Source organism: Prosopis cineraria, unplaced genomic scaffold (genome assembly GCF_029017545.1).
Source record: "Prosopis cineraria cultivar Desert tree isolate PC_DT_omini unplaced genomic scaffold, ASM2901754v1 PC10, whole genome shotgun sequence".
Taxonomy (NCBI): Eukaryota; Viridiplantae; Streptophyta; class Magnoliopsida; order Fabales; family Fabaceae; genus Prosopis; species Prosopis cineraria.
The window spans coordinates 7,208,436-7,227,512 of record NW_026555341.1 but is presented as its reverse complement, the minus strand read 5'-3'; the positions used below and the strand labels follow the sequence as shown (position 1 = coordinate 7,227,512).

Below are 19,077 nucleotides of genomic sequence, written 5' to 3'. Positions count from 1 at the left end.
CCAAAAGACCTTTCCAACGAAATAAAGGCGCGAAATGGAAGTGAAGTGACAAGGCACTCCTCGTCGGCGCTTTTGGGTTTATGAGGTTTTAGGGTTTCTATAAGGTTCGGCAGCGTTTCCTCCAAGCAACTGTTTTAGGGTTTATGAGGTTTTAGGATATTCGCTTGGATTCGAAAACCATGGCTTTCTGGGGTGAGCTGCTTCGATTTTTTTGTTGCTTAACAAATGATTAGGAACTTGAACTCTCCTTAACTCCCAACATTTGCTTATGCCTCAGGAGTGGAAGTAAAACCCGGAAAATCTTTTACTCATAAATTTGATGACTTCAAAGAACGACTACATGTTTCAATGGTAATTTTCTTCAGCCGAACTTCTGATTATCTATGAATAAATTATGGAGACTTTGTTGGTAAACCAGATGAAAATATGAGAGTTAAATATTAGTGTGCTTATTGTGATCCTGCCCCCACGATAAAAGCAGAATATCTTTTTTATTTTGTTTAACCAACGCCAAATAAAAAATTCCGCTAACGCGAACAGTGAAAAAAAAAAAAAGCATTTGAATCGGTCCATTCCCAATATGTTATATTTAAATGTCAGGCCGAAAATAATTAGGTCAATCGAGTAGGCCAATCACCAGAAAAGAAAAATAAAAGGCAACCTGCGACTTCAAAACAGCACAATATAATTTTGGGGAAAGTCCATTGTTGTGGAAGGAATGCCAGAAGAGCCCATAGATCAGGTCAAGGTAAAACCCAAAAACAAAAACAAAAAACAAAAAAAATTGTCGGTGAAATTGCAATTGATGAAGGGGTTTAAAATATTTGTTATACATAATCCAGCCTTCCTACCAAAAGGATGATTTGGCAAGTTAATTATACTTGATTACATTACATCTAAGCAAATTCATAGCATTAGCAGATGAGATTGTTTCCTGTTCATCAGCATTCAGCTACGGTATACAGTATATGGGAACCAAAGAAGTTCTCGTTCCTATAAATGTCAACTTGAATTTCTCCAATAATGGAAAAGGAAGCCGAACAATTTGACTGATAATCTGATAATTAATTATGCGTTTGCCTAATTAACGAACGGTCCCACAGTTCTAAGAATTGCTATATACTATCATTGAAGATCAATTATTAGTTAATATAAATAATCCCCACACCATTAGCAAACATCCATTGTTGATTCTACGAACGGGTAAAGTATTAACATTAAAACACTCACCAGACAAGGCACCGTATCTTCCTTCACTGTTCACCATTAATGCTGGAAGGAGTATAGTCTTGAAACCCCTCTGCGCCAAAGTCATTATGGTATGGGCTTTGATCTGGAATACTGCTTCTTTTATTTTCTCTCTAGTTCCAGCATATAAAAATCTGGGTCAATCCCGTTGCTTTTAATAAAATGATTTGTTTATGGTTAATTTAATCATTTTAATCATAAATTATTAAATCAATATTTTGATCAATCCAATTTCCAGCATTGGGTGCGGGGGATTTAGTCTTGGTATGGGGAAAAAAAAAAAGGGATAGCTTCCTGCATATAGTAAATTGACTAAATCCTGAAATAGTTCTTGGATCCTCCTGGGCGAGCTTAAATTAAATTAAACTAGTATCTTTTATTCTGAAACATCTCTTTCAGGCCACGTTTTCTTCCTTCACTGTTCAATCTTTGTTTCCTTGTGTGCCGGGCACAAGCCCAGAGTGGAAATTATTTAGCATTTCATTTGATTATCGGAGGGACTTGCCTTCAATTGCCATTCACGGACAAGTTCCAATCTCCAGAGTCCGAACCCCGACGAGGTTAAGATCTTGGATTTATAAGTACAAAGCCAGATCGCTGGAATCATTTATTTAAGAAAAACACTGCTTTTCAAAAATCCTATTCAAGAAACAAACATCACCCCAGCTGTTACCTGCAAAAAAATTGCTGTCTATATATCAACGTCTGTGAACCCTGAAAATGACATTTTTTTAAAATAAAAATGGAAATTTTTACCGCCCCATTCTAAGCATTCCCTCTCACGACAAGTAGCCTCTAAATTACTATCCGTATCTGGTAAATTTTCCTCCGGATGCTCTCCTATGAGACTATGAAAAAACTAGTCTTTTCGTTTTCCTTTTTTAAATTAAAATAAAGGAAAAGGCGAGGGAAGATAAATTTGGAGGGTCCTTGGAGAGAGACATCAGCTGCTCACATTAATCATTCACAACCACCGATTTTACTACCATCGGATTCGGTGAGTCTTCAACACGTACGCGTGGAGAGGACATTGTGGTCCACGTGTCATTTCCCTTTGTAGATGGCCGCTCTTCTCTTGACAGGATCTTGGATATTTACACGTACGGGCAAACCACACTCACATGGGCTTTCCGCATTCTATAACTATCTCTCCCATTTTAGATTTTCTCTGAAGCTCTGTTCGGGGAGAGTGCGAGGCTTGGCACCTGTATGTGTGCATGCTCTCTCTCTCTCTCTCTCGCCTTCACCTCTCTGCAACTACAGCTCCGTCCCCTTCTCCTTCCCTCCCTTCGTCTGCTCGTCCTTCCTTTCTTCTGTTTCCATTGTATCATTTCGGCTCTGATCTCACTCGTCTCTTCGCATTTCTTTTTCTGAATGGAGGTCGCCTTCCTTGTGTTTTTCACCCACTTCTCTCGGATCTGGCTTGCATCAATCTGGTAGTTTACCAAAATTTAGGGCTTTTCCGCAATGCATTTTCTCTGATTTCTTCTTTTTCTTCCTCTTTATGCAAAGGATTGGGTGGAAATTTGAGATACCTGGGAAATGAAAGCGACCCAGAAAGATTCGGAAAAGTTGATTTGGGATGAGATGAGAAGCGCTTCCGCTTCCCCCATGGCCGGAGCTGCCACGCATTCACGGACCTTACCCAAGCTTCTTGTCTGGCTCATCCTCTTCGTTTCTGTCACCTATATTGTTTACACGCTCAAGCTAGTTTCCACGTCACGCGCTTGCGATGATGGACCCTTCACCACCGACCGCCTCGCCTCCTCCTCCACCGCTACCACCACGCTCAGCACTATACCCAGAAACAGAATCAATGCCACTGCCTCCTGGCTGGTTCGAAATCGAACGTCCGTAGCTTTAAGACAAGAGTCTCAAGAAATCAGCAATCAAACGGAGCTCCGCCACGTGGTGTTCGGAATTGCCGCCTCCGCAAAGCTCTGGCATCAGAGAAAGAACTACATCAAGCTGTGGTATAAACCCAAGGAAATGAGGGGCATAGTATGGCTCGATGAAGGAGTTAAGACCTATGACAAGGACGGCCTTCCGCCGGTTAAGATATCCAGTGACACTTCCAATTTCCCCTACAAGAACCGGCAAGGTCACCGGTCCGCCATTCGGATCTCTCGGATCGTCTCCGAGACTCTGCGATTGGGGCTTAAGGAGGTGAGATGGTTCGTGATGGGGGACGACGACACCGTTTTCGTCACCGATAATCTCCTCAGGGTTTTAAGGAAATACGATCATAACCAATTCTATTACATTGGTAGCTTATCGGAAAGCCATCTCCAAAACATCTTCTTTTCGTATAACATGGCATATGGCGGCGGCGGCTTCGCTATTAGCTACCCATTGGCCAGAGCTCTGATGAAAATGCAGGACCGCTGTATTCATAGGTACCCGGGACTCTACGGCTCCGATGACCGAATGCAAGCGTGTATGGCCGAACTAGGTGTTCCACTCACAAAAGAAGTCGGTTTTCACCAGGTCAGGTTCCTTACTACACTCTCAAATGTTTCTGTTATTGTCACTCTGTTTCTCTATCATTATTGGATGACTAATTTTACTCAATTATTGTCGGCGATGTTTCTGATGGTCTCTTTGATTTGCCTTATTCGTAATTTCATTCCCTAATACAGTGTTAGCTTTTACGGTCTCGGTGACCTATGTACAGTGGTTACAGCTAGAACTTTCCACTTCAATATTACTCTCCTTACTGTTTTTTTGCTCCCTATACCGCGAGTGAAGAAATGGCGTCTTGTCGGTGTGTTTTGCAATCAATTTCTTTTGTTGTTTCTTAGTAAAGCAAAAGACATCTGTCTTCCCGCATTTAATTTCTCGATAGTGGAATTTAATTGTCCGCTGTGTCCTTGCTGGTGCTGCTTAATGTTGAGGAAAATGCGAGTCCATTTTGTACGAGTAATTTCCAGGACAAACAATACTAACAGCAAAAATTGAGGCTAGTCTTTTATGACACCCGATGCATTTACTTTTCTGTATGAGGGAAAATTAAGGCGAAACGCTACTATTTTTTCAATGTGAACCGTGAAGGCATTCTGTGTACTCTGTCTTGATACTTAGAGAAGACAACAAAAACAAAACAAAAAAAACTCTGTCTATTATTTACTGATAACCTTATGCTTCAAAATGACCGAGAGGAATGGGCAATAGCGTTAGCGGGGGTCCTGTCTAAGTCTTACATGTAAGTGAGGTCCTATTTTGCTTTTCTTAGTTAAACCTTGCAGCCTATTTGGAAGGGGATTGAACCAGGTTTGGATCCGCTCTAAATGCAAGATTCATAATGCGCAAGCAATCATTATGTTGTCTTCAAAATATGTTTAGTCATGCTTCAATTACTTATGTCTTTCTAGAAAATTAAGTGATGCAGATATACTTGTTGTTCCTGAATTTTATTTGTATGATTGTGAACATTTGACCCACTAGTGAACCTCATTGCATAAACTCCCACATTTTTGTGGGTGGTTGGAGGAAATGCTCTGTCCTGTTGCTCTTTTTTGGCTTCTAAAATGGCGAGTATCAGGAATTTCACTTTGTTACTTTCTTGATTTGGACTGTCACATTTCAGGTGTTATACTTGTTACTTGTGCCCAAGTTGCCCTGGAAAGGCAACTAAAAATGATGATGGTTTACGGCTTCCACCTAATGTATTAGTGATTCGGTGTGCTCGGGTATGAAGAGAGGAGCAAACCATGATAATTTTGACTTCAAGGTTTTACATAATCCACTTTTGGGGTGTGGGGATATTTTACTCCCGGACATTAATTTCTATCTCCCACACCGTTAATCCGTGGACTTATAATTCCACAAAAAAAAAAAAAAATTGTAGTCATTCTGTCATTAGTCATTTGGTGGTCTCTTACAGAGGGAACCCTGTTATTCTTCTTTTGTTTGCTCAATTAAGTAACAAATTGGAGCTGCATTTTTTCATTCAACACCATTAATATAGTTGTGCTTGGTGATGCGTTAGTTTTACTACTAACATGCGCTTCTTGTTTAATTGAAACCAGTATGATGTGTATGGGAACCTGTTTGGGCTTCTTGCTTCTCACCCCGTGACTCCATTTGTTTCACTACACCACCTTGATGTTGTTGAGCCGATCTTCCCCAATGTGACTCGATTGGAAGCCCTAAAACGGCTTACTATACCAATGAAGCTGGACTCAGCAGGTCTCATGCAACAATCCATCTGCTATGACAAAGCAAGAAGCTGGACCGTATCAGTCTCATGGGGTTTTGCTGTTCAGATCTTTCGTGGCGTGTTTTCGCCACGGGAGATAGAAATGCCTTCAAGAACATTCTTAAATTGGTATAAAAGAGCAGATTACACTGCTTATGCATTTAACACACGCCCGGTTAGCCGAAACCCATGCCAAAAGCCTTTTGTGTTCTACTTTTCAAAGGCCAAATTCAATTCTACGAGGCAGCAGATAGTGAGCGAATATGATCGGCATCGCGTCCCCCACCCCGAATGCAGGTGGAAGATGATTGATCCTTCGACTTTTGACAAGGTTGAGGTATACAAGAAGCCTGATCCTTATCTGTGGAATAGAGTAAGTACTCGGAGTGTGCTGAGTGTCCATGGATTAGGAGTTTTCTATGTTTGGAATCTTAGTGGTGGAATTGATCAGAAATTGATGTGGATTGGTTTGGCGTCTTGTTTTGCAGGCTCCCAGGAGAAATTGTTGCAGGGTCATGAAATCAAAGAAGTCAGGAACAATGGTAATAGATGTGGGTGTATGTAGGGAAGGGGAGGTCAGCGAAATCTTATGATGAAATGCTATATTAGTGGGGAAAATCTTTTTTCCTCCTTTAGATTCTTAGCTTATTTGTTAATTTTTTTATTGTTCCTCGAGTCGAGTCAGCAAAAATTTTGCATTTTTCCACTGGGTTAGCTCAAGTCAGTGCCGCCCAATTATTTAAAAGGAGTGAGGTTGGGGTGGAGGTGGGGGTGGGAGGTCAATGTACAAAAACGACGTGTAGTTTAAACAAGCTCTTTATTGACTCCCTATTAGTTTAATTTAATTTGTAATTGAATGACGGAGTAATGTCGGTTGCGATGAGGGGGTATTTATGAAGCGGTGGCGAGCAGAGCACATATAAACTAGGGTTTGATTTTTTAGCCTGAGCTGTTGTCCTTTGCATGTCAAAATTGCGAGTGGAGTCAACGAAGTGAGTAGCTGGATCGGAGGAGGTGAATGATTGAATTTGGTGGACATTTGGAGGGTCCCTCTTGGTTTCACAGGGCGTCGGTAAGCAGACTGGCAGTAGATTGCATTGAGGGACAATGAAAGGGATAGAGATGTTATTTTCCCATTCAACGGTGTCGTGTCGTCCTTGTGCTATTAATGATTTCAATTAAAAATCCATGATGCGGGGGGGGGGCCATTCTTTTTTTCACGCATTGGGCCCATGTGTCTGTACTCTCTACCGGTTTTGTTTTTTAAGGGCATGACCCCAATCAATGCTTTTTTTTTTTTATTTAATGGTAACCATATTTCTTACTTGGAGGAGATCCTGGTTTCCAACTTGGTATTGGTGTGTTTCCTTTCCTTTTCTTTTCTTTTTGACGAAAGGCTGGCTTAGGTATAAAATTTTGAAAAAAAATATTATCTTTTCCTAACATGTTTTTGATTATTTTTATTATTATTAAGGACAATTAAACACCCATTACAACTAAATACACGCACATCCACAAGTTCGTGCTTGTGACCTTCCGCATCGATGGAGTGATTTTGGGAGAACAATCTTGGGATTAAGGATTTTTCCCGTGAGTTACATCGTCAATAAGATTTGTGATATTTCATATTTTACCAAGAAAAATATACGACTGCCAGCAGTCTTCCACGTAAATTTGGCCAATTGAAAAATAAAATTCTCATTGATCTTTGTGTTATGTATGTCATGTGCAAATTTTCATAAATGGAGCTGTTAAATTGTATAATCTCTTTAACTTTTAAAAGTTGAAGAGAAGCCTCCATAATTTTTAAATGGAATAAAATAATTTTTAGTCTATTATGTTTTGGGGCTTTTATTGATTGGTCCCTCAACTTTAATTTTTATTATATCAATCTTTAATGCATGGTCCTTAATCTTGTGAAAAAATTAACATCATTAAATTATGTGAACATGGTAGTGTAATATGGGATAAAATATAATTAAAATTTAATTTAGGATATTAAGATTATTTGACATGAATATTTAAATAAGAATATTTATATATTAGAATTAGTTTTGATTATTTATTTTATTATTATTTTAGATATCAGTTTCTTTAAATTTGATTTAGATTTATAATTTAATATTTAAATTTAAATTATTATTATTTTATTATTTTAAGGCTTTACAAATAGAGTTAGGCTCTATTTGAAGGTCCAAACAAGGCACAAAAAACTTACTATTCAATGCGCTTAACTAGAATGTCTTCATCACTTTCCACAAGTATGATTATCGTTGGATCTTGAAAGTTTTCAATTTCTTCACACTTTTATGGCATTTTGAGTAAATTTTTTTTATTGATATGAATTTCTGTATTCCAAAAAAAAAAAAAGAAAAGAAAGGAAAGGAAACAGAAAGAAGAAAAGTAGTGACAAAAGGAGGGGGAACTTGTCATGATGCTTAGTTGTCAATATGAGCTACAGCAAATACACACATTTAGACAAATGGTATGAATATGCTAATCCATCACGATATGCTCAACAATGAGAGGATTATGCTTAATGGTACATATATAATGAATATCAACAATGGTATACCTATTCGTTGCAAGATACTTATTGGCAAGAGAGTTGCTGGTATGGTTATGAAGAGCAACAATCAGTCAATAGTATAAACAGATTGATTGTGACAATTGTCAGCGTCGCTATCTTCAATTGGAGTACGTTAATCATAAGCGATGTGAGTATGAAGACTAATATTGGCATGAGTACATTAGGCAACGACGATATAAGCATCTTAATAGTCATCAACATAATTATGTTGATCAATACAAGAATGGTACCCATTGCCATTATGAATGTACTGACTTTCAAAAGGAAATAGTTCAAGTTATCACTTTCAACAAGAACAAAATTATTATTTTGACAAGCGTAGGAGGGGCTATAGTAAAATTAAAAAGGTAATCTATGAGGTTAAGAGGATAGTTGATGAATTGAGAAAACAAATGAAAGAACAAGTATCAAGCGAATCAAAAATGGTAGAAGCTCCTTCCTTACTAGAAGAAGATTCTCTAAACAATGATTAGGTTATCTACTACACAACATTATAAGTGGCTTCTTCTCAAATTATTTCTAACAATGATTAATCTCATTACACTACAACTATTCCTCATCTACAGGCTACATCTCCTAAGGCTACTCCGCTGCTTAATGGTCAAATCCAACAATTCCTTGTCCCTTGAAAAGGTTTTTCAAAAATTTTGTATATTCAAACTACTCATTCTTGCCCGAGCTTGTTCTTTTGCTACCTAACTTGTTGGAAGAAATTCTCAGATGCTTGCCTATATCAAGTTTCTTGCTCATGTGAAAGCTTACTTTTTCAATATCTCACTTGTTGGAAAGAGTTTTCAGATTCAAGCACTTCATTAAAATTTATCTTATCCTTCCTTTCTCAAATTTGTGCCTCAATTTTAACTCGTCAAGAGTTGAGTTTTTCAAGCAGCGAAGAAATGGTATAATATGCGATAAATTATAATAAGGATTTAATTTAGGATGTTATGGTTATCCAATATGCATATTTAAATAAATATATTTATCCATTAGAACTAATTTTGATTATTTATTTTATTAATATCTTATATATCAGTATCTTTAAATTTGATTTAGACTTAGAATTTAATATTTAAATTTACATTATTATTATTTTATTACTTTAAGACTCTATAAATAGAGTTAGACATTTTAATTTATATCTAGTTTTGAGTTTTCAATGATAAGAGTTCTATTTTCTCGGCCTCCTCTCTCTCTCTCTCTTCCACTCTCTCCCTTTCCGCGTTATATCACATGGCTAAGGGAATAATAATGTGGCATTCATATAGATTAATAATTTGAGAAGCAAAGTTACTTGGATAATAAAAACAACAGTTTTAGAAAATAAAAAAGAACCACCAGGATTAAACGCAACTTTTAGATGATTTTGGACAAGTGACTTGGCATAAGAAAAACAGAATCATGTCTGCAAAGTCTGTAGCCTGAATAATCTATCGGGCACGAAGGTCGAAGGGGAAACAAAGAGGAGCACCTGCAGACTGTCGTCGTCATCGTTCTTCATCTGTCTTCGCGTTCTCAAGTACCATTCGTTTTCTCGCATGCATGCTCCTTGCTATAAGCTTTGAATCTGATTCCTCCCCTCTATTTCGCTCTGAATGCGTTGAATCATGTTTGTCATTACCATATATGCATTGGCCCAACAGCAATGCACCACTGCCCCGCACTTCTTGAAACATCTCAGCATGTTTATGTTTTTGGCAGTTGACAAATGTTTCTTCCAAAAAGACTTCTAAGAATAACAACAAAATCTGGGAGTAACCCTCCCCTTCCTCTCATTAAAGGAACGCACAGTTATCCAGCTTCTTCCAACTTAATTTGATCTTCTAAGGATAAAGATATTTTGGAAATAATTTATTAATTGCTAGAATGTGTGTCTGGTTTATTTAGTAGGTTCAAGCCATATATAGATGTTACCATTTGTGCACAGATGAGCGGGAAAAAGACTATGATTCAAACTTAAAGATTCAGCAGCAGGAATCATCCAAGCAACCGGGAAAGCAATGGAAGAGCAGCAAGCTTTGATCAACGAAATAAATTATAAAATATAAAATATATAATATAATAAATAACAGATAAGCAATAAGGACTTGGGAGATTGGCTGATTTGTTTTATTTAATCTCTGTATATTCCACATCAACAATTTAATTTTTATATCAGCTTTTTTTTGAGCTATTTTGTCTCATAAAATTTAAAAGAATAACTTGATAGTTAAATAAAATGTTAAGAACTGGAATAATAATAATAATAATTAAAGGATACATCCATAGAAGTCCAAATATAAGGAACTAACAGTTGCTTTATCCATTTATTCTTTTTTAGTGCACCCAAGGCTCCTAAAATTCCCGTGCAAATAAATGATTGTTATGTTACATTATTATTTTCAAAAGTTTACAAATTTCTTAAAAATATTTTGTTATAAAAAACGAAACAATTATTTATGGATAACTTGAAATTCAGAAAAATTATGCACAATTGAACCATTGTAATATGGCGTGCACCATTTAGCTGGCCTATAATACATGCTATGGGTTTGTGTGCAGCACGGGCCTGCCAAGCCAAAGTAAAGCCCATGGACAACGGAGGAGAGTGAAGAATTGGCCCAAATACTTACATCAGGCGACTTCGCACTGCGGTGCATCAAGCATGATCTAGTTCAGATAACAAGGATTTGACCAATAATCTATAAAATTATGAGATTAAATCTTGTTGTCCATGCCAGAATTTTGTTGACAGATAATTTGTAGCAGGTATCTTTATAAGCGTTTATTGAACTTGAAAGCACTCAAATTTTAACGAGTCTACAGACCCAATTTGTCTAAATATTTTTTAAAAAAATATAATTTTTAATCTTTATAGTTTCATCGAATTTTTTTTTAATTTTTATAATTTTTTTCATATTAAAAAAAATAAAAATTTAAAAAACAAAGGTCACCTAATGTTTATAAAATTATAAAAATTAAAAATAATAAAAAAATTATAAAGATTAAAAATAAATTATGAGGATTAAAGATTATATTGTTTTTATAAAAAAAATCACATCAAGCATCTGCTTATGAAGACGCTGTGGGGTCTGATCATTGAAAAAAGTGAGAGTAAATACAAGATGTCGTAATAACTAAGGATGAGACGACTACCTGCATTGTCCTTTTCTCTCTTGTGATCACTCCTCCCGCCCAGTCATGGATCCATTTCCACCGCAAGCCCCTTATGTGTTGCGCAAATCTGAGCCACCAGATTTTGCAGCCAAAAGTGTTCCCAACATGTAGCGATCACAAATTCTGGGAACATGTTCATCTTCCCCTTTACCACACTCATAACACCCTACTTATGTCTGCTCTACCCTTCACCTCTCTTCTTCCAGTTTCTCGGCATTTCTATTTAAACACGATCCAATGCTGCAACGACCTGGGACACACCACGAAGCTACCCAACAACCATTATGGAGGAGCCAGATTTCCCGAGAAGAACACTTTCATCCATCATTCTTCCATAGCTCCACCTCCAAGGCCTCGAAGGATCATCCTCGTTCGACACGGACAGAGTGAAGGGAATGTCGACGAGGCTGTCTACACGCGAGTCGCCGATCCTAAGATAGCCCTCACCGGCAAAGGCAAGGCTCAAGCAGAGGAATGTGGATATAGGATCCGGGACTTGCTTCTCAAAGACGCCTCTGAAAATTGGAAACTTTACTTCTATGTGTCCCCTTATAGAAGGGCTCTCGAAACCTTGCAATACTTGGCTCGCCCATTTGAACGCTCCAGAATTGCTGGCCTCAGAGAAGAGCCCCGTCTAAGAGAACAAGATTTTGGTAATTCCTCTGCTTTTTGACTGTACTTTGTTCAGCTGCAGCCGGATTCACCGCTTCTTATGTCTTATGATCGTGAAGGGAATTTTCAGAACAGAGAGAAGATGAGAAAGGAGAAAGCAATGCGCATGCTTTATGGTCGTTTCTTTTACAGATTTCCAGACGGAGAGTCGGCGGCTGATGTTTATGATAGAATCACAGGTAAGCTACCGTACCCCTGAAATCATCGAGATTGACCGATGAAAGTAGAAGCTTAATGATGCAATATTGGGAACCGCCAAACAGGATTCAGAGAAACTCTGAGAACAGATATTAACATTGGGAGGTTTCAGCCGCCCCGAGAAGAGAAGATAGACATGAACCTGGTCATTGTGTCGCATGGTCTCACACTTCGAGTATTTCTCATGAGATGGTACAAGTGGACTGTCCAGCAATTCGAGGGACTGAACAACATGGGCAACGGACACATGCTTGTCATGGAAAAGGGCTATGGTGGAAGGTATATATTAACTTTTCTTAACCACCCACAGATCAGTGTTGTTCATGGGAATCTCATCAATTCTCAACTGTATCTACTTATGTATGCACAGATACAGCTTACTGGTGCATCACAGTGAAGAAGAGCTGAGAGAGTTTGGGTTGACAGATGAAATGCTAATTGATCAGGAATGGTAAGAACACAATCATGATTCTAATGTTCTTTTGTTTGATTCACTTACCACTAGCTGTCATGGTTGTTCTAACTGATATTTGTGGTTGCTGTATGTACGTGGTGATGTATGAAGGCAAATGTTCGCAAGACCAACTGATTTGAACTATGATTGCCCGATGCTCAATTCCTTCTTCCCTCATCTGAATGAAGAATTAAGTAGGACGACATAAGAAGCATGATTGGCAGATGTTATATATCCATAATGTTCAGTAGCCGTTAAAATCTTGTTGTAGCATGAAAAATGATCATAGAACTCTCTTTTCCTTCCTATATGCTGTGTGTGCGTGGGATACATGAGAATCGACATCTATGTTTGCGGTGCAAATTTTCTACTTAGTTATCGCTTAAACATTATGACCAGAAGCTTGGAACGATTTATGGGTGGAAGGTGTGGTTTTGAGACTAGCCATTATATTTAGACACTTGATTGTTGATGTATTAACCTGCAGCAATATATTACTTGTAATAGTCTGAAAGAAGCTAATAAGTATTGACAGGTGTTTAAATTGTTAAAAAAAGAAAATTGTTTCTTTGCGGAAGAGAAAGAGAAAGCGGGGCTAGGGAATGAGGAAAGCAGTAAAATGGAGATGCGGGGTATCGATCCCCGTACCTCTCGCATGCTAAGCGAGCGCTCTACCATCTGAGCTACATCCCCTTGATCTTTCAAGGGCCTTTTCCTAAATTATATCAATATAATTTACACTGGGTTATAATAATTATAATATTATGATAATAATATAACAACATTTATAGAATCTCGTGGGAGCTTGGCTTAGTTACATATTGGTGGCTCAATTTCATTTTGGATTGCATGCACTTTTGTCCTCTGCATTTAGATCAAGCTGGACTTTTCTTTTGAAAAAGATGTCTGCCCCACCCAAAAAAATCTGAAAGAGATTCTAGTAAATAAACAAGTCTTGCATCAAACAAAATAAAAGGAAAAGAAGGAAACAAAAACATTATCCAGAATCTTTAAAAGAAGATTAATCAATCTCCAAAAGATTATTAAGTAAAAAATTTGGGGGCCGAGCAGCCCAATTTGTTGAACAAAATTTCTTTAAGCAACGCAACCGGCCACTATATTAGCTTTCCTGGCAACCTAAGAGAACAAGGAGTTCATTAAAAGATCATCTTAAAAAATATGTTCTCAAAAGAGTAGAAACAATTCTACTATACATGAGCTAATCTTGAATTTAAATAGTTGATTAAACATTGAGTCATAATTAAAAGAAACTGCATGAATATCATTGTAAACGCAAACTCAACTACACGATTCATTGTTAAGAATTTTGCTTCAGGAGCAGAGGAGGCAACAAAAACCCTGGATGAACCATCCACAATCCTTCCATTGCAATACCTCGCAACAGAAATGATTGCAGCATGCTTTAAATTCTCTCTAAATGCACAATCAGTATTAATTTTTAAAGAATTACCCAAGGGAGCAACCCAGTTTTGGTGTGAGTTAGATTCAGCTTGGTCAACAACAATACCAGCATCATTAAACTAGCCATTAGCATCCCAAAATTTGGAAAATATTCACTCGATTATTAACAAAACATGGGTCCACCATGACTTTTTTATATAAAAAACAGCATCTGGATTTTCAAATATGCTAAAGATTGCACGAGAGCTTTTTGCCACTGATCCAAATTCTAATCCAGAAACCAAGAGGCAGGCAGGCCAATGGTTCATTGAAGATACATTAAATTAAAATAAGTAATTATCCTTGAGCTTGCAAACCAAGATGTCTTGGTTTCAAGATATGCATTTATCCTTTATATATATATATATATATATATATATATAATTCAGATACGTGAGTTTTGGTGCAATACTACTTTCTATGACATCTTGAATTGCATGCATTAGAGAGCCACGTCTCAGAGGACAGGATTTTGGCAAGTCCCCTGCTTCCGACTGTAATTTTCCGGATTCGGTGTATTTTGTTTGCTGGGCATGAGACTAATGTTCCATCCCTCTAATCTCTTGAAAGTTGAAATGTCCTAACCTTTCAATTTTATTCATTTTTTCAATCATTACATTTGGTCTGTAATGCCTTGCAAATGAGCCTAACAATAAGATGATGATTAAATTTCCCTGGCCATTAAGTCACTCCCATCAGTAATTTCATTTTCCAGTTATTTCTTAATGCAGTCATCTATACAAACTGCAGAAACTCTTATGAGTTATGACCAATGTGACATGCAACTCTTTTCTCAATTCAATCCGAATGGGTGTTTCTGGCGCCAGTGCTGTCTGCGATGATTCATTTTAATTGACTTCTGTGATACTGGCATCACAATTCAGAATGATAATTTCCGGTCAACCAAATTGTCGACCATAAATTCCATGACTTCCGGTTCAATACACTTTACAAACCCATACTGCTTGAGCTTTTTGAACCCTCCAATTACCGTGTCGAACCCCGCCGGGGTGGGTGGTGGGGGGAAGGAAAGCCCAAAAAAAAAAAAAGGGAGCCTCATTGGTAATAGAAATAATCAAATCATATTCTCAAGTGCCAGATGTGATTATATTCCCTGCAGCTAAACTTCCATAGAAGTTATTCCCTATATAACACAATCGGTTCAATATATTGAGTCACATTTAAGAATCAACAGACTAATCTGCAAGGAAATACAAAGTATATATCCATCGTGACCTTTCTTGCCTCCAAAGCTAACGGATGCTGTCCCATTAAACAAATTCGCCTCATTGTCCTCTTCACCAGCCAAAAGCTGCTGTGCTAGTTATATACCAACCGAGGCAAGGACCAACCTTTCCCTCACGACCATACCCTCTTCAGCAGTTTTCGTCCATAGATCACAAACTCATTTTCATCAATAAACTGCAACACCACGAAAATTCCCATTAAAACAGATATTTTAGAAATAAATTTGACTAGAAGGTGGTAGGTAGGAGTGTAGAACATGACAGTCAAAGGCATCCCACTGAAAATATCAATGCAATTCAGACTTCAGAAAAGAAAGATGCAACATTCTGACAGAAACATGAGAACTAAATGAGCTAGCTGGCAGCATGACAATAGTAGCCAGCAAATTCATCAACTTCCAATCACAGAGGACAATAAAGGAAAGAACACGATAAAATACTAGATTTTAGTCCATGAATTATCAAGCAACTTCATAATTAAAATGAAGGCCCGCACAAAATGTAGGTGGTTTGCCCCAGAGTAATCGACAAGTTGACAGTATATCCATATAGGTGTAACAATATGCAGCGTGCTTTAACAATCTGCCAACAAGCATTGCAAACCAAATGTAGCTCATTTGATGGTATACAATACTATTAGATAAGTTGTTCATCTATTTCCTGCATGTATTAGGAGTGGGAACCTGAAATATTAACTAGCTAGCTAGTAAAGCATTATTTACTTAAAAATTTATCCTTCTTTTAGAGTGTCGTCTATTCAGCTAATGAGACAGACTTCATGAATCAGGCAAATCAAATAGAGCATAGACGAAGAAAGAAAAGAAAAATGATACTAAGCATCCAGTCAAACCATAACACGGATTACTTCCAACAGAATAGGAGCTACATGATAATAACTGTTAACTTCATCCCCCACAAAATCTGAAGATGGCAAGCCTAACATGCTTCAACCAACTAAACTCCCCAGGCAACCAATTAAGCTTGGTTTTAAAAGGAAGAAGATTTAAATACTAACCATCATAGAGTAAACAGAGTAGAGAAGATCATGAGAATGTATAAGGAGACAGACCCAGTAAAAACATTGTGATATGAGAATTCTTGCACCCTGAGATTATCGGCCTTCAAGGGTCATCTATTGTGGCAGTTGTGATTCGTAGATGCTGTGTCCTTTCTTGCTCTCCACTTCTCTTCCAGAAAGCCCGTCTCCACCAAATTTCAAAACCTCTTTGTATATTTGGGCAGTCTTCGCCAGAATTCAAGAAACGGTTAAACCAAGCAAGCAAGAATTCCTGTTGCCAGGAGAGTGGCAGAGTGAGGATGGTGTTGCTAAGACCATCCTCAATTAGGTGACGATCAAGGCCTTTGGATGCCCTCCTCATCCAACCAAAATCATCATAGAATGGCACTAGCCATGTTTTTAGTAGTAAACACCTGGCATCCTTAGAAGCTAACAACTGTCCCTTCCCAATCCCAACAAACAATCTTGCTGTAACTCTGCTAACCTCAAACCTGTGAACTGCAGGAACTTTGGAATGAGCTTCAGATAATTCAGATTGAGATGCCCACGTTTTCAGGAAATCCTCAGCAATCTGTCTATCGATTAAAATATCCAAAATCCAGTACAGATTATCTGCTTGTCGTGCAATTTGACCCACGTCTTCCAAGTCAGAAGCTGCAGCTCGCAAAATATGGTGTCCGAGTAGTTGCAGACAGTCATCACAAGCAGAGTACAAGGACTCTTTGCGGAGATCATTTTGAGATGAATTCTCACGAAGCATCTTTGACACTAACCCTTTCATTTCTCGCCTGGCCTTCTCATCTTTTCCTTCAAGTACCACACGAATAAGTTTTAGCAGAACTTCCTCATTATCATTTGCCTCTTCATTTCCATTTGTAAATTCAGTTGAAACTCTCTTCAAAACCTCCCCAGCAGCTTCAAGACGAAGCTCGGATAGAAGTGAGGCCACTTTCTCTTCTTCGTCCTCTGCCCACGGGGCTGCTTCCAAGTATTCCAAACAAGACAGAACCCCAGCATCAAATCCAATGGCCGCTGAAACCTAACAGACCACAACAGCAGCAGTACATTCTAGGAAAGTCAATCAAACAACCATAAACAAGGAAATTTGAGGGGGTGGATAATAATTATTTTAAAAAAAGAACGAACAGAGTTAGCATTATAGGAAACAAGATCCATTCCTAAGGTACCTGAGATCCCTTAAACGAGGGAGTCCTCCTTTGTTTAGTAATTGATTTGCCTCCTACCAAACATATTAAATTTGGCATTCGCTCATCCATTCCCTTTCCTTATCACTCATTCCCACGCACCAAACGGAGCCTCACAGACAAATATATATCCCTAATTTTTAAGTGATATACACGAACTTACGATGTAATAACCCGAACATTAGAATTTATATCTCACTGAGGGTGGTAGAACTTCTGTTCCTAGAGTCTCTACAATCTACCCAATCAGAGCTAGTAGCACCTTCTAAAGGGGGCTAAAAATCTAAAACATTAAGAATGGGGTTACCTTTAAGATACCAAGAACTCTGGAAACATCCTCCTTCATAAGCTTCTTCCTAAGATCCTTACAGTACATCAACCTCAACGTCTCGATGTAAATTTCAACGTCATCGCAGTCAGCGATTTCAACAATGTGAGGCAGCGTCTGCCTCTGCTGTTTCGCCCAGCGATCAGAGAGCTTGACGGAGAAGAACCTGCTGTGGGCAACAAGAATTTGTCGGTGAACGTTCATAGAAACGCTAATTCCGTCCTTGGAACTAAGCGTCAGATTGATATCACTGGAGGACGGATCGTTGAACTGGTTACCGGGGCTGCGGGCGGCCAGCAGGTCCGATATCCGTTGCATCATCAGAGCCTGTCTATCCTGTACTAGAATTTGTGGCTTTTGCGCAGAGGGAGAGACATTTGTTTGGGGGATCTGAGTTCTGGGATGGACATCGGGCTCGCTCGCCATCATTTCAAAAAGGGTGGGGCTCGATCGAGCCTTATTGGGAGCCAGCGGCGGGGACATTGGATTCAACAGCCCAGCAGTGAGGGCAGAGTTGAATTTGGTAAAGCTGGAAGGGAACGACTCCTGAGAGGAGTGCCCATTGGCGGGGCTCCCCGAGTAGCTAAAATCCATAGTCGGGGAAAACGCACCAGGCGAATATCGAATCCTGCAGGTGGAGGGAGAATTGGAAGGCGAAGAAGCCAATGCGGAATGGTTGAATGCGGAAGCCTCAGGAGAATGTAGAAGGCGGCGGGGGCGGTCGGAGGGAGGATCAAGGCAGCGAGAGGAAGAGGAAGGGGAAGAGGAAACGGCGTCGTTGGGGGCGGAAGAAGCAGAGGCGGAGATAGTGGTTTCGCGATGCTTGCGACGCTTGGGCTTGGAAGGCTGGTTTTGGACCTTGAGGTGAGCAGTGTTGGTGGTGGTTGTAGTTGTCGTGGCTGCCATGAAATACCCAAGAATTCCGTTTTGTTGTCCTTTAGGGCATGCGCATCGAGAGAGAGAGAGAGAGAGAGAGAGAGAGAGAGAGAGAGTTAAATGGCGATGGAAACGAGATGATGGAGTGGCGCAGGAGGGACTCAGTCAGACACAACTAAAAGGACACAACCAGGCCAGAGTGACAGAGAAAGCCACTAAAATGGAGGGGGAGAGAGAGAGAGAGAATGCTAAAACAGGCGTAGTTACAGGTTAAGCATGAGATGATTTGGTTGAGGGTATTGCGGACTTGCTGAGGTAATTCTTTGAGTCGTGAACCAGACGCTGGGACAGCAGGGCATGGGCCTTAGCCCTTTCTGTTGTGCCGTTCTTTCTTGCTTCACTACCATCTAATTAAGTCATCTTCCATAC

At 38.9% G+C, this 19,077-nt stretch overlaps 3 protein-coding genes and 1 non-coding gene across 6 annotated transcripts; 2 read left to right on the top strand and 2 right to left on the bottom strand.

Annotated features, from left to right (window-relative positions):
* The first annotated feature begins 2,383 nt into the window (after positions 1–2,383).
* Positions 2,384–6,152, top strand: LOC129322712 (uncharacterized). Of its 2 annotated transcripts, XM_054969047.1 has the most exons (4): positions 2,384–2,684; positions 2,761–3,735; positions 5,277–5,819; positions 5,935–6,152. In XM_054969047.1, exons 2-4 carry the CDS (start codon positions 2,791–2,793, stop codon positions 6,037–6,039), a joined length of 1,593 nt encoding a protein of 530 aa, XP_054825022.1. In that variant the 5' UTR covers positions 2,384–2,684; positions 2,761–2,790; the 3' UTR covers positions 6,040–6,152. The 2 variants fall into 2 exon arrangements, with proteins under 2 accessions (XP_054825022.1, XP_054825021.1); XM_054969046.1 differs by having other exon boundaries at positions 2,385–3,735.
* A 5,106-nt stretch (positions 6,153–11,258) lies between these two features.
* LOC129284353 (phosphoglycerate mutase-like protein AT74H) lies at positions 11,259–12,969 on the top strand. The gene is made up of 5 exons (XM_054919802.1): positions 11,259–11,842; positions 11,921–12,040; positions 12,125–12,338; positions 12,430–12,510; positions 12,625–12,969. Exons 1-5 carry the CDS (start codon positions 11,362–11,364, stop codon positions 12,719–12,721), a joined length of 993 nt encoding a protein of 330 aa, XP_054775777.1. The 5' UTR covers positions 11,259–11,361; the 3' UTR covers positions 12,722–12,969.
* Positions 12,970–13,133: 164 nt separating this feature from the next.
* On the bottom strand, positions 13,134–13,206 carry TRNAA-AGC (transfer RNA alanine (anticodon AGC)). Its single transcript has one exon. It is a non-coding gene; the product is annotated as a tRNA-Ala (tRNA).
* Positions 13,207–15,033: 1,827 nt separating this feature from the next.
* Positions 15,034–19,053, bottom strand: LOC129323132 (BTB/POZ domain-containing protein At1g63850). Of its 2 annotated transcripts, none has more exons than XM_054969706.1 (3): positions 17,752–19,053; positions 16,237–17,278; positions 15,034–15,396 (listed from the first exon to the last, which is right to left on the bottom strand). In XM_054969706.1, exons 1-2 carry the CDS (start codon positions 18,676–18,678, stop codon positions 16,343–16,345), a joined length of 1,863 nt encoding a protein of 620 aa, XP_054825681.1. In that variant the 5' UTR covers positions 18,679–19,053; the 3' UTR covers positions 15,034–15,396; positions 16,237–16,342. The 2 variants fall into 2 exon arrangements, with proteins under 2 accessions (XP_054825681.1, XP_054825682.1); XM_054969707.1 differs by having other exon boundaries at positions 16,291–17,278.
* Positions 19,054–19,077: the final 24 nt, after the last annotated feature.

What these genes read in the sequence shown, in the direction of transcription:
- LOC129284353 (XM_054919802.1), top strand. Translation starts at nt 11,362, where the DNA reads ATGTCTGCTCTACCCTTCACCTCTCTTCTTCCAGTTTCTCGGCATTTC. An exon ending in TCTAAGAGAACAAGATTTTG is followed by an intron (nt 11,843 to 11,920) that starts GTAATTCCTCTG and finishes ATGATCGTGAAG; the next exon opens with GGAATTTTCAGAACAGAGAG. An exon ending in TGTTTATGATAGAATCACAG is followed by an intron (nt 12,041 to 12,124) that starts GTAAGCTACCGT and finishes ACCGCCAAACAG; the next exon opens with GATTCAGAGAAACTCTGAGA.
- LOC129322712 (XM_054969047.1), top strand. Translation starts at nt 2,791, where the DNA reads ATGAAAGCGACCCAGAAAGATTCGGAAAAGTTGATTTGGGATGAGATG. An exon ending in AAGAAGTCGGTTTTCACCAG is followed by an intron (nt 3,736 to 5,276) that starts GTCAGGTTCCTT and finishes AATTGAAACCAG; the next exon opens with TATGATGTGTATGGGAACCT. An exon ending in ATCCTTATCTGTGGAATAGA is followed by an intron (nt 5,820 to 5,934) that starts GTAAGTACTCGG and finishes CTTGTTTTGCAG; the next exon opens with GCTCCCAGGAGAAATTGTTG.
- LOC129323132 (XM_054969706.1), bottom strand. Translation starts at nt 18,678, where the DNA reads ATGGCAGCCACGACAACTACAACCACCACCAACACTGCTCACCTCAAG. An exon ending in GAGTTCTTGGTATCTTAAAG is followed by an intron (nt 17,279 to 17,751) that starts GTAACCCCATTC and finishes GTGGTCTGTTAG; the next exon opens with GTTTCAGCGGCCATTGGATT.